The sequence below is a fragment of the Asterias amurensis genome, chromosome 18, assembly GCF_032118995.1.
Source record: "Asterias amurensis chromosome 18, ASM3211899v1".
Lineage (NCBI taxonomy): Eukaryota > Metazoa > Echinodermata > Asteroidea > Forcipulatida > Asteriidae > Asterias > Asterias amurensis.
The window spans coordinates 8,244,379-8,256,729 of NC_092665.1; the positions used below are offsets into that span (position 1 = coordinate 8,244,379).

At 35.4% G+C, this 12,351-nt stretch overlaps 1 protein-coding gene across 1 annotated transcript in view; it reads right to left on the reverse strand.

The window, feature by feature from the left end:
• Positions 1–844: 844 nt before the first annotated feature.
• Positions 845–12,351, reverse strand: part of LOC139950579 (kazrin-like) — a 65,852-nt gene continuing 54,345 nt past the window's right edge. Inside the window, exons 9-14 of the mRNA XM_071949330.1 lie at positions 11,920–12,032; positions 10,144–10,378; positions 9,447–9,548; positions 9,025–9,191; positions 7,661–7,799; positions 845–5,422 (exon numbers count right to left, since the gene is read on the reverse strand). Coding sequence (XP_071805431.1) covers positions 5,294–5,422; positions 7,661–7,799; positions 9,025–9,191; positions 9,447–9,548; positions 10,144–10,378; positions 11,920–12,032 — 885 coding nt within the window. The 3' untranslated portion in view covers positions 845–5,293. The remainder of the gene's footprint in view (positions 5,423–7,660; positions 7,800–9,024; positions 9,192–9,446; positions 9,549–10,143; positions 10,379–11,919; positions 12,033–12,351) is intronic.

Genomic DNA, 12,351 nt, shown 5'->3' on the forward strand with positions numbered 1-12,351 from the left:
GCAAATCTTTTTTGGGCAAACTTATGGCAGATATTTTCAAATTCCTGCAACTTTGGATTTTCCTCAATTTCTTTTTTTACAGACATGCGTAACGGCTGTATTTACATTTGTGTTAACCACCCCAGTGGTAGTGTGCACAGTTAGACACCACTGAGTAGGATATGCTTTGTTTCTGCCATTCAAAGAAACATGCCTTGTAAAATCCCTTTCAGAGGGTTATAGTGTGTAACCTTTTTCCTGTTGTTGTACAAATGTGTTGTACAAATGTGGCATACAAGAATGGACAGGGTGCCCCCTTTGTCATTATATTCAGCCCAAGTGTGAGCATTCTGAGATTCCAGCCTACCAGAGCAGGTTTTCAGCTGTGGCTCCCTGCCAAGGTTCTGTTAATCCCAGTCAAATAAATTTGCTCACACGACAATATCAAATTCAAGAACTAATGCTGAAACCATTTGTTGTCTTTCCTTGCCAATACCAAAGATGCTTCAAAGATAAATACAAAGGGTGGGCACGACATTAAAGGAACAAGTTGTCTTGGATCGGTGGAGTTTGTCTTTGAAAAGCGTTTGTAACTGTTTGTTATAAAATGCATATGGTTAGAAAGATGATTTAAAAGTGGAATACAATGATCCACACAAATTTGCCTCGAAGTTGCATGGTTTTCCTTTTACCTTGCGAACTAACACGGTCGGCCATTTATGGGAGTAAAGATGGGAGTAAAACATTTGACTCCCATAAATGGCCGACCGTGTTAGTTGATGAGGTAAGGAAAACCACGCAATTTCGAGTGATACTTGTGTGGATAATTATATTCTACTTTTAAAACATCTTTCTAATCATATGCATTTTACAACAAACGGTTACAAATGCTTTTCAAAGACCACCTCGACCGATCCAAGGCAACGTGTTCCTTTAAAATAATACGGATGTGGAGTAGTTGATAGACGTAATTTATCAAAGTGTTGAATTCTCTATTGATTTTGAGAAGAAAATGAGCAACAAAAGATCTTGAGACAGTCTGTCTTTAACCTCTTTTAACAATCCAGTGTTATATTTTCCTGTGTGTAGTTTTCAATAGTGCCTCAAACAGCAGAACTGAAATTGTTTCAAACATTAAGCTGTATTGCTTCACAAATACGAGAAAGGAAAATAAATTGAGGAAACCTCACCTTGGAGACAATCATCAGTCATATTTGTACTGACATACTTGCATGATCAATGAAAACCTTGTTGATATTTCCTGAAGAAAAATTAGTCTTTCTTGCAGAGTAATGTCTAAATACAAATAATTTAGTGCATTATTTTTGTCAAAAGACAACTCAATCTAGATTTTGTCATAGTTATGTGATGATATTAGATCCATGAACTCAATTAAAGCCAGAAATCACCTGGCCCAATTAATCCTGTTTTTATCAAGGCCTAAATTTCATGCTAAGCAAATTGTTGTGGTTAGCAGCTCTATGAAAATGGCCCCCGGATGTAGCCTACACTTTCAACATCTGAACAATGATATCTGTGTCTTTAGTTTATGTTTGTAGTCAAGGCGCGCACAGTTACCTGATGGTATACTGCGCATAAACATCTTTTGCAAAACAAGTCCAGCGCAAAGTAACTATCTACATGTAGCACATTTACCATTGCGTTTAACTGTTGACACTGGACACCATTGGTAATTGTCAAAGTACCAGTTTTCTCACTTGGTGTATCTCGACATATGCATAAAATAACAAACCTGTGAAAATCTGAGATCATTTGGTCGTCAAAGTTGTGAGATTAATATGAAAGAAAAAACACCCTTGTCACACGAAGTTGTGTGCTTTCAGATGCTTGATTTCGAGACCTCAAAATCAAAATCAAAATCAAATTGTGGAAAGTTACTTCTTTCTGGAAAACTACAATACTTCAGAGGGAGCCGTTTCTCACAACAGCTCCCCATTACTCGTTACCAAGTAAGGTTTTATGCTAATAATTTTTTTGAGTAATTACCAATAGTGTCCACTGCCTTTAATAATTTATTCATAAATACCTCAGAACAAAGGTTTATACACACCCACGTGACGCGCTCTCCACCAATAGGAATAGCGAAACTGTCTGAGGTATTTATGAATACAAGGTATAAACAAGCTTAATCATGATAAAGAACATTCCTCATAAAAGCTAAATACATAAATCCCATTGTGCAAGGACCAAATCACCCACAGTTGTCATCACAATCAAATACATGTAGTTGAATCTAAGGCTCATATGAAAGTGAAGCCCACATCATGAATACAATGAACCACTAGACTTTGGAAAATGGCAACAGATAGTCAGTGTTAAAAATACAACAAATCAACACAACTAATTTCACTATATATTCAATAATAACATTACAAATTTGCCAGGTTTTTAATCAATTATTTACATTTAACTTTTGGTAACAATTTGATTCTGAACTTTATTTAATGATGGAGTATTTGTACAACACTTTTCACAATTGTTTGGTTGCATTAATAGATACAGCGTTGTGTATTTTGGGGAAATTCTGTCTGCAAATAAGTCACTTTTACAAAAATAACTAAACAGCTTTTAGTCAACACGATCTCAAATTACAGTTTTAGAGTCACCATAACAATAATAATAAATTACAAACTGCAAAATCCATTTTAAAATGCTCCCAGGCATATTACAACAAGAAAAAATATATAACATTAAACCACCGGACACTAGCTACCGAATAATCTTGGTGGTCGAGTTTGTATGACACTGGTCTAGAACTGCAAAGGTCGTGGGTTTGAATCCCACCTGAGTAGTATGCCTTTGAGAGTAATGAGTATACAGTGCTAACACACATCGGTGTATCGGTAAAAACCAAAGTTAATACAAACAAAACACACAAAAAACATCATGAAACAGTCAAAAAATAAGATCCACAAAACTTCACATCATAAAATAAACATGTAAAGGTGTTTTCAAGGTTTTTCTTGGCTGGAAACATTCAGTTCATTTGAATAAGAGTGGATTTAAATAAAACCTTCTTGAAAGCCTGACAGTATTTGACACAGAAATATTCCCTCAGTGGTAACATTACCAACTGGAAGTGAATTTTGCATTCAAAATATTGATTTTGTCATATTCATCATTAGGAACGTTTTTCCTGGTTAAATTACTGTCTGTTACTAAAAGTCCAGTATCTTGATCATTATTAATTTGAGCTGGATATGTCACATTCAGGAGTTAAACTAAAATATACATATACATCATCATCTATTCATTTCTATGACATCAAAAACTACCCAAAGGCAGGTTTGACATTTAAAAATATTACAAACTGAATAATTAGCTTAAAATAACAACAAGCCTCCAGTGGTTAGAGTTTATACATGAACTGAGATCTTTTAGTATAAAATAAGACTGATTACTTCAAACAACTGTGTGTACAAAAGGTTCAATTTGCTTTTACTTCATCCTTTAACCTAACACCTAACATTCTGTTGAAGTTGTCTTTCTTTACTCCAAATTTAATAGGGGACTTCTATAGCCACTTTCTGGGAAAACATTCCTGTATAAAGAACATGAGACACTATCAGCTGACCTTTACTGGCAATAACCACAATAACGTTGGCACAACATGTACATGTATGTGGACAATAAGATATCTTTGCAAAACTATTGTCAACTAAGCATTATGTGTAGTTCTGACACTCTGACTGCTTCTGAAAAGATTAATTTTTAACAAGTATTGAATTTGTGTGAGGTCTCAAAATCAATTCAAATATTTTACTGAGAAATTACTTCTTTCTCAAAAAGTACATGTATGTTACTTCAGAGGGAACCGTTTCTCACAATGTTTTATACTATTAACAGCTCTCTATTGCTTGTTACCAAGAAAGTTTTTATGTTTTATGCAAACAATTATTTTGAGTCATTGCCAATAGTGTCCACTACCTTTAAATCCAGGTAGCCATGTTGTTAAATACCAAGCACTACACTCAAATCTTTCTCATCCAAGCCTAAATATCATTTAAGTAGAAGATAATTTCTAGCTAAATTATTTAAATGCTTACTAATTGCATACTGAAAGAACCATGCTTTTATTTTTAACACTTGCCAGCCGGACTACATAAAGTTGATATTTAAAAAATATATATTTTGATCAATAAGATTTAAAATATAAATATATATATATTTATATATGTACAAGAACAGTCGCATGTTACTCACAACACAATTATTCAAAGAAACATGCTTCAAATGCTTCAAATGCTTCAATGCTTCAATGCTCAGATCAAACCCATTGCCTTCTGGAAGGAGTTATTTTCATTAAATTGACTTCAATATATTATTACATGCACACTGTATACAATATCATCTTTAAATCTAAAGAAATGATTAAAATGTGCAAAATCTATTTGAAAAGGTTTACACAAGATATTGTTTGTATTTAAGATAAATCAAATAGGCAATAACTTCCCAATGATTTGAACATTTTACTTACAGTAACACTTGTTCACCATCCTTTTATGTAGGATGGCATCTGTTTAGCTGACGACTTCCATACACATAACTCTCCTTACACAATGCTAATGTGGAAATAAAAAGGCAAGCAGGAAAAATTTTCCAAACAACTTGAAAATGAACAGTTTAAGAAGGACTTGGCAAATTTCTTCTTTTAAGAAGAAGATAGGCATTTACTTCAAAATAAACCAACAAACTATACATACAGTTTGTTGTCAACTCTTCCTAATCCTACCATGCTTGACAAAAATAAGAACAAATGAACACAGATAAAAATCCAATGAGGAAACCTTGTCCCTTAGTTGAATACAACCATCAATTGGGAGTGAAGATTTCCAGTTCCATAAATATCCTATAAATGGTAGCTCTACATATTTTCATGCAGTAAAAAATGAATGCCCATACTTGAGAGTAAACCACCTTAGGATGATGTACTCAGGTTAGCTTAGTGGCTGTAGCACTGCACACAGATGCATTAACATCATTGGTCAAAGATGCTTACAAATCTAAACATAATATGTAGATGCCTACCCAGTGATGGCAGCACCTAACTGTCACTCGGATCCCTCTATTGGCATTCATTGGATCCAATCCAAGACAACAATGAATTTCATTGATATTTTTAATCACAAAGCTTTCAGATAAAATACTTCTACAATTATAAGCAATTAAAAATGAGGTCATAATGAATACCAACTCTTTGAACCTTTGCGATTTGTATAATTATGATATTGATAAGCAGCTAAACTATCCAGTTGGATACAATACAGCATGCTGAAGATTAGTGATGCTATCATTACACCATGGTACTCTCTATCTCTTGACTACGTGATCTTGCACGCACTTGTTCAGGTACACTACTGAAGCTAGATGAATAACCTATCTCCTGACGAAGCTTCCTTCCTAATGCTCTACCAAGGGATCCCTAGCAAAGAATATGGAAACAAAACAATACACAATTATAACAGCCATAGAAAAACAAGTAGAGCCCATTCAAACTTAATTCAAAATGTTCTATTTGGTTAGTTTTTGTGTTTTTCAAGAAAACATTAATAACATGAATAACACTTCCCACTGTTGCACAGTTCACTAAGTTTGTTATAAACTACTAAAAACTTTCAGATAACATGACAGTATTTATTTATTTAGTCTAGAAAATCTATTGTGTATTTCAAACATTGTATTTGTTAAAAATAATTAAGGCATTTCATGGCGAGTTATCAATGTACACATGGTTTGTGGTTACACCATGTGTATGTATATCTACTTGCTGGGTAGATTATGTTCTTTTGCGAATTTGTCTAGCTATTTATTCACTGCCATGGACAAGTTTTTTGCTGATACATGTAGCTTCTTTTAATGTTCACAAAGTTATTTTGAAAGCTGTTTCTTGCTCTACTAGCGATGCATTTAAGAATGTGTTTCCCTTTTTTGACAGATATCCACACATAAAAAAATGCCTCATAGAAATATAAGACTTGAATACCTGAATAAATTTGGTAGATTAGTGTTAGTCCAAAGACTGTCTCAAGATTTTGCATAGTGTGGACATTTGTGACCCGCTCTGACAAAAAGAGGAATATCGAGTAAAGTCTCATTTCGTGTAACTTGACACCAATTTTAGGTTGCCTAAATCTTGATTAAACTTGTCAAAAGATTAACAAAGATGTACAAACAGACGATTTCTGAGCCATCAAAACAAATTGAAAAGAAACTCCAAATAGACAAAAGTCGCCCCTTTTGAATCTGTGATGGCTGCCCCAAGCACATCGCAAAAGTGCCACCAAGAGATACTTTTTTGAAGCCAGTGACCTCATCTATCTAAATATACATTACGACAACACGTTGGCTACTGCATTGCTTCTTACAGGGGTTCAAGGAAACCCGTTTTCGTCAGTTGACCTATCTCATTTTTAAACAATTCGCGTCACGAGATTAGTATGGCTTACATATCGAGGCGTCTGTTTATCTATGCAGCAAGGCCGTAACCTGACCCAGTGCTGTTGCCACGTGACGTCATAGCTACATGTAGCTTGGTTCCACTATACGCACACCATACGGGAGCCCCACACATACATACATTACAGGCTCTTTGACACGGCACGCGTAGAGAGTAAAGCTATAACAATCGTTGCCACTCTGCCAGTGGAATGTTAATTGAAGTTCGAAAAACCAGTGTCAAGGTTGAATTACTCAATACCAAAATAATTCTGAATGCTAAAGGAATAATCTTTCAGTTAAACTTGGTAATGGGTGAGAAGTATCACTAAAATCATGAGAAACACGGGAAAATTGCGAATGAAATCTGTTCCCTGGTCTTGAAGCAGAGTCAATGTACGGGTGATGTAGCTGTATAGCCCCCGGGGAATACGTGATGCGTTGCATCCTGCCATGACGGAAGGAACTCGCATTACAAGTTGGAAATAACAACGAAAATTGCTCTAATATTTCAGGTAAAATTTGTCAAATTTATTGTTGAAATTGTCTACACAATATAATTAAACTTATCATTGGGTTGTTTGTACATTTTGGTCCTATTGTTGGTAAAAATCAATGTTTTCAAAATATTATTTTAATGAGTGTGTAAGACATCGCGTTTTTAAAAATGAATTTATCTAGGGTTTATGTTTTTTAAAACGGGTCGTAAAATTTAGTGTCAAGGTCATCAGAAATTCCACATTATTTCGGACAGGAAGGTGGTATGATCATGATTTTTATTTTAATTAAAATGTTGAGATTTGCTTGTTGGGATTATTACGATAAACTTAAAAATGAAATTTACTTGATATTCCTCATTACAAAGTGGGTCACATTTGTCATTCTCAGGTCTAACTTAATATGTAACGACTGCTTATACATCTACATTGTACACTTATAAGATCAAGGCAGGAACAGTGTGTCCTTTTGGTAGCTACACCAACTAAAGGTCATAAATAAAGGCAATTCTACCAACCCCTAGAGATATGCCATATTGTTTAAAAACCCAAAACTGAACGTTTGAACCCAGTAACCACAATGTGGGGTCAGGTATCTTGCTCAGTCCTACATTGTTCGTAGGAATTAGTTTACAATTTTAACAAAGGGTGTACATCCATGCCATGTTAATGGTGTTATGATTTCTGAAAACTTGATTAAAAAGAGATAATGTACAAAGAGAACCTACCCTAAATGTTGGTTTAGGTCTGCTCTTATCATCATTAGGACTGGCATAAGATCTCTGAAATGATCTACCAAGTGTACCTCCTCCGCTACTCCTCCTGGGACGATTTTCAATTGCAGCATTGAACAGATCCTGTGTGGCTCTACACATCAATGCATAAACACATCTCAAATTAGCATCAACAAGTTTTCAACCCAAGACAGAATACTCGTAATCAGAGAGGGGGGGGGGGGGCAGTCACCTGGGTCAAGTCTGGTTCCAGAGTCTCTTAATTAAAGAGGGGGGGGGGGAGCAGTCTAGTCCTAACTTAGGACTAGCCTTAAGTAAGTTCTTAATATCTCCTAGGTTTAGTCCTAACTTAGGACTAGCCTTAAGTAAGTTTTTAACACTCCTAGGTCCAGTGCTAAATTAGGACTAGCCTTAAGTAAGTTCTTAATATCTCCTAGGTCTAGCCTAGTCCTAACTTAGGACTAGCCTTAAGTAAGTTGACTAGCCTTAAATAAGTTCTTAATATCTCCTAGGTCTAGTCCTACTAGTTCTAATTCTTTGTGAAATTGATCCCTGGACTTTAGAGAGACCCTTTCCCTCTGGTTAGCTTTGTAATTATTCTTGCAATCCTGCACATAACTAGAATGGGCACAAACATGCAGATATTGCTGTTTTCAATTTTGCATGCTTCTGGGAACGTCTCTATTGGCTTAGGATTCACTGCTAAACTGCAACAAGTATTGATATTTTTTTTAACGGACCAACACTGAAAGGTTCGACATGAAACATGCATACAAATTCATGATTAATTTTAAAGCAGCCCATGTCAAACATCAGTGGACAAGCCTCAAAGTCCTTATTTCCTACGAAGTGTGTAATAAAGAATTGTTTCATCCTACGATGTGTGTAATAAAGAATTGTTTCATCCTACGATGTGTGTAATAAAGAATTGTTTCATCCTACGATGTGTGTAATAAAGAATTGTTTCATCCTACGATGTGTGTAATAAAGAATTGTTTCATCCTACGATGTGTGTAATAAAGAATTGTTTCATCCTACGATGTGTGTAATAAAGAATTGTTTCATCCTACGATGTGTGTAATAAAGAATTGTTTCATCCTACGATGTGTGTAATAAATAATTGTTTCATCCTACGATGTGTGTAATAAAGAATTGTTTAAACCGCAAACACATGTCAAGTATTTATGCGAATCACTATGAAATGTTAAATTCAGTGTATTATATTTCAGTCAAATAATAAGTTGACATGACTCCCACCCTAGGTCTTATCATAATGATTGATAACTTGCTAGGACCATGATAGGTTTATTTAAGTTACCTTGCAACAGAATTAAATACTACAAAGTCTATCCATTTACCTGGCTGGAAGAACGATGGAATTGAGTTCTGTGGTTAGATGTCTTCGAATAATAGTTTTACTTGAAGGAATTCCCAGAGCATTTGCCATGGCATCTGAATCAAACGATGGTTCTAATACCATCAGAGCACCATGGACACCACTGTCCAATAAATTGTCAGCATACTCCTGAAATAAGAAGGGAATATCAACAATATGGTTAACATGACCGTATTGTATACCGAATTATAAATTAATATTCAGCATTCTCCTATATTATCCCTCGAGAAAAAAACGTCCATTACATGTACATCTCAGCATTGCTTTTGTGGCATTACATGTACAACTCAGCATTGCTTTTGTGGCATTACATGTACATCATCACAGCAAGTGCTTTATTATTATTGATGGCTTTTACAAATAATACAACCTCTGCATGGTTACCTTAAGATCGATACTTCTCGCCCATCTAATGAGTCTTTGACTGGTCCACACTACAAGATCACAATCCATATCGTCACTCTGTACTCGACGCTCTGCAAGAACCTATACCAAAATATACATAGTTTTCAAACAGAAGAAGTCGATGTACTTATTATTTCTCTGTGCTGAACACAGATACAGAGTCCTAGATATAAGGGTGTCTTTCTAAGGCAGAGATGTTTCAGAGCTCCATAATTTCAATAGTACCATTGAGAAGCTTCTAATCTCAGTGTATCAACATGCCATGGCATCATACATTTTTGAGTGGTATTCCTCCTAAATCTGTCATTTTCATGAAACTATTCAGCTCTAAACATTAAAAACTTCATGCGCATGTTTGCATGACACATACCACAGATCACTTTAAACTCAAATGAACATCCAGCGCCTTACATAAACAAACAATTTCACACACAAAAAAATCACGAAAATGAAGGATTTATACAGAATATTTGAAAAAGGAAAAAAAGAAATCAGCTGTTGTGCTGAAAGTTGCATTCCTATATTATGTAGCAGGACTCATTACACATGGGAATGAAATGATGTCATAAACCTCATTGTCAAAGTGTTTTGTTTTTTTCTGTTTTTTTTTATGTAGGAAGCCAATAGACGAAACAAGTCTTAAAGTTAGCTTAATTGTTTTCAATGATTTACTTACCCCTTTATCAAAATGTATTCTTCTCAACAATTCAATGCCATGAAGTAAACTGACATGATGAAACTTTCGTGAGATTCCAAGATGTTTTTCAAGATCCTTCTTTGTCAAACTGTTAAGTACCCTTCCATCTATCCGTTCAGATTCAAACTGCAAGGAATACTGACCAAGGCCAAGGTCATTCAACCACGTTCGGGCCACCCATCGATGATCAAGATCACCAGCTTTTTGATATATGCTACATGAAAAAAAAACAGTAAAAATTCTTTAGTTCTGCGCCTTGAACACCCAGCAGGGTGGATACGTGCGCATTACAAGTCTTTTTATTATTATTATTATTAGTTCTTTCAGGATTTACTGAAATTAAATAAATCAGGTTTTCATATTTGACACTTCTGAAGACCATGTCAAACACCAAGGGTTGAGACTGCATGGCTCATAATGGATCAAACTTTATAACGTAAGGGGTTTTGTTAGGTGTCAACTAAGTTATGCCTGCAGTATGCGCAGGTCTGTTAGGTCATTGTTTTAGTTTAAAAAAACTAACAAAGATGTTCTAATGTGTAATATCGCCCCTTGGCTCATTTTCAGTTTAATATCTTATTTACAAGAGCTTTTTAATAAATACAACTCTGGTCGCAAAGGGCTTAGATCAACCCATGATAACACACGACTTGCAATACCGTCAACCAAAAGATCTTTCGGGGGACAAGTCTTTTTCTGTTTCAGGGTCCAGACTTTGGAACAGTCTCCCTGCAAACCTTCGTATGCCCCTTGTGTAAAAATATTTAAGAAGTTTTTAAAAATTTTCCTCTTTCCAAAGGAATTTTAATGTTGCTGGTTTATTTTATTTTTTCTTTGCAAAGCTTTTCCTTTAGGTTTTTATATGTTGCAAAGTTTTAATATTCTTCTAATGTGCTGTTTCTTGTGCTTTTTATGTGTGTGCATAAATTTGCTTTCTATTGTATTTAACTTCAATTTTTATTGTAAAGCGCATTGGTCTATTTTGGAAATGCGCTATATAAATCTTTTTTTAACAACAACAACAACAACAACAACAACAACGGCGGCGGCGGCGGCGGCGGCGGCAGCGGCAGCGGCAGCAGCAGCGGCAGCAGCAGCAGCAACAGCAGCAGCAGCAGCAGCAGCAACAGCAACAGCAACAGCAACAGCAACAGCAACAACAACAACAACAACAACAACAACAACAACAACAACAACAACAACAATAATAATAATAATTTATGTAGTCATTTTTTATTCATTATTCATTAAACACAATTGACAAAAGAATCAGGTCATGCTTTTGATTAAAAGCAAAACTACATTCAGGGTATACAAGACAAACAATACAACATAACATTACATAACAATTAAAATTTATAAGGCGCTATTCAATCAAGATCATAGCGCACCAGAAAGAAATAAACTTGGAAAAAGGTGAGTCTTAATGACTTTACGAAAAGCAGATAGAGTATTAGATTCCCCAATGGCAGTTGGGAGATTGTTCCAAATCATGGACCCAGCCACACTGAAAGCCTGGGAACAATCAAACGAGTGATGTCAAAATGTATGATACACTGCTACAAACAGGACGACAAGAACTTTCCCCACAAGATCCTGGTAACAAACTAAGGTAACAAAGTCGAAACAGGAACACGTAAAAGCAACAGGCCGGGCTCCAAAGCACAATTTGCAGAGAGACAAAAACAAGAAAAGCCAACCATCAGTTGCTTGTTTAAAAAGTAACTGACTATCAGTCATTTATGTCAAGCTTACTTTTCAACACCAGGTCTCTGCTCTTCAACTGCAAGTCTTACTTTACGTCTATGGAGTACATTAGTAACACCCATTCCAGATTCAAGCTCAGCATCTGATAAACCAAGTAAAACCTACAAACAACAGTAGAATCAATCATCTACAATGTATGTATCCTTCAACTCTTTTAAAAACAACTCATACACTTTATTTTTGTAAAGGCTGTGACTGTGATCCCCACACCCCCGCCCCCACCCACCTGGTTCTCTAAGTTTAACATTATGTTGTAACTTCCATCATGTGTTTATGCCTGCACAACTGACAGCTTAACATCATCATTAAAGACACTGGACAGCTTTGGCAAGTGTCAAAGAGCAGTCTTCTGTCAAAGTGCAGTCTTCTAATTCTGAGGTCTCAAAATCATATTCAAATATCTAAGTGGAAAGTTACTTC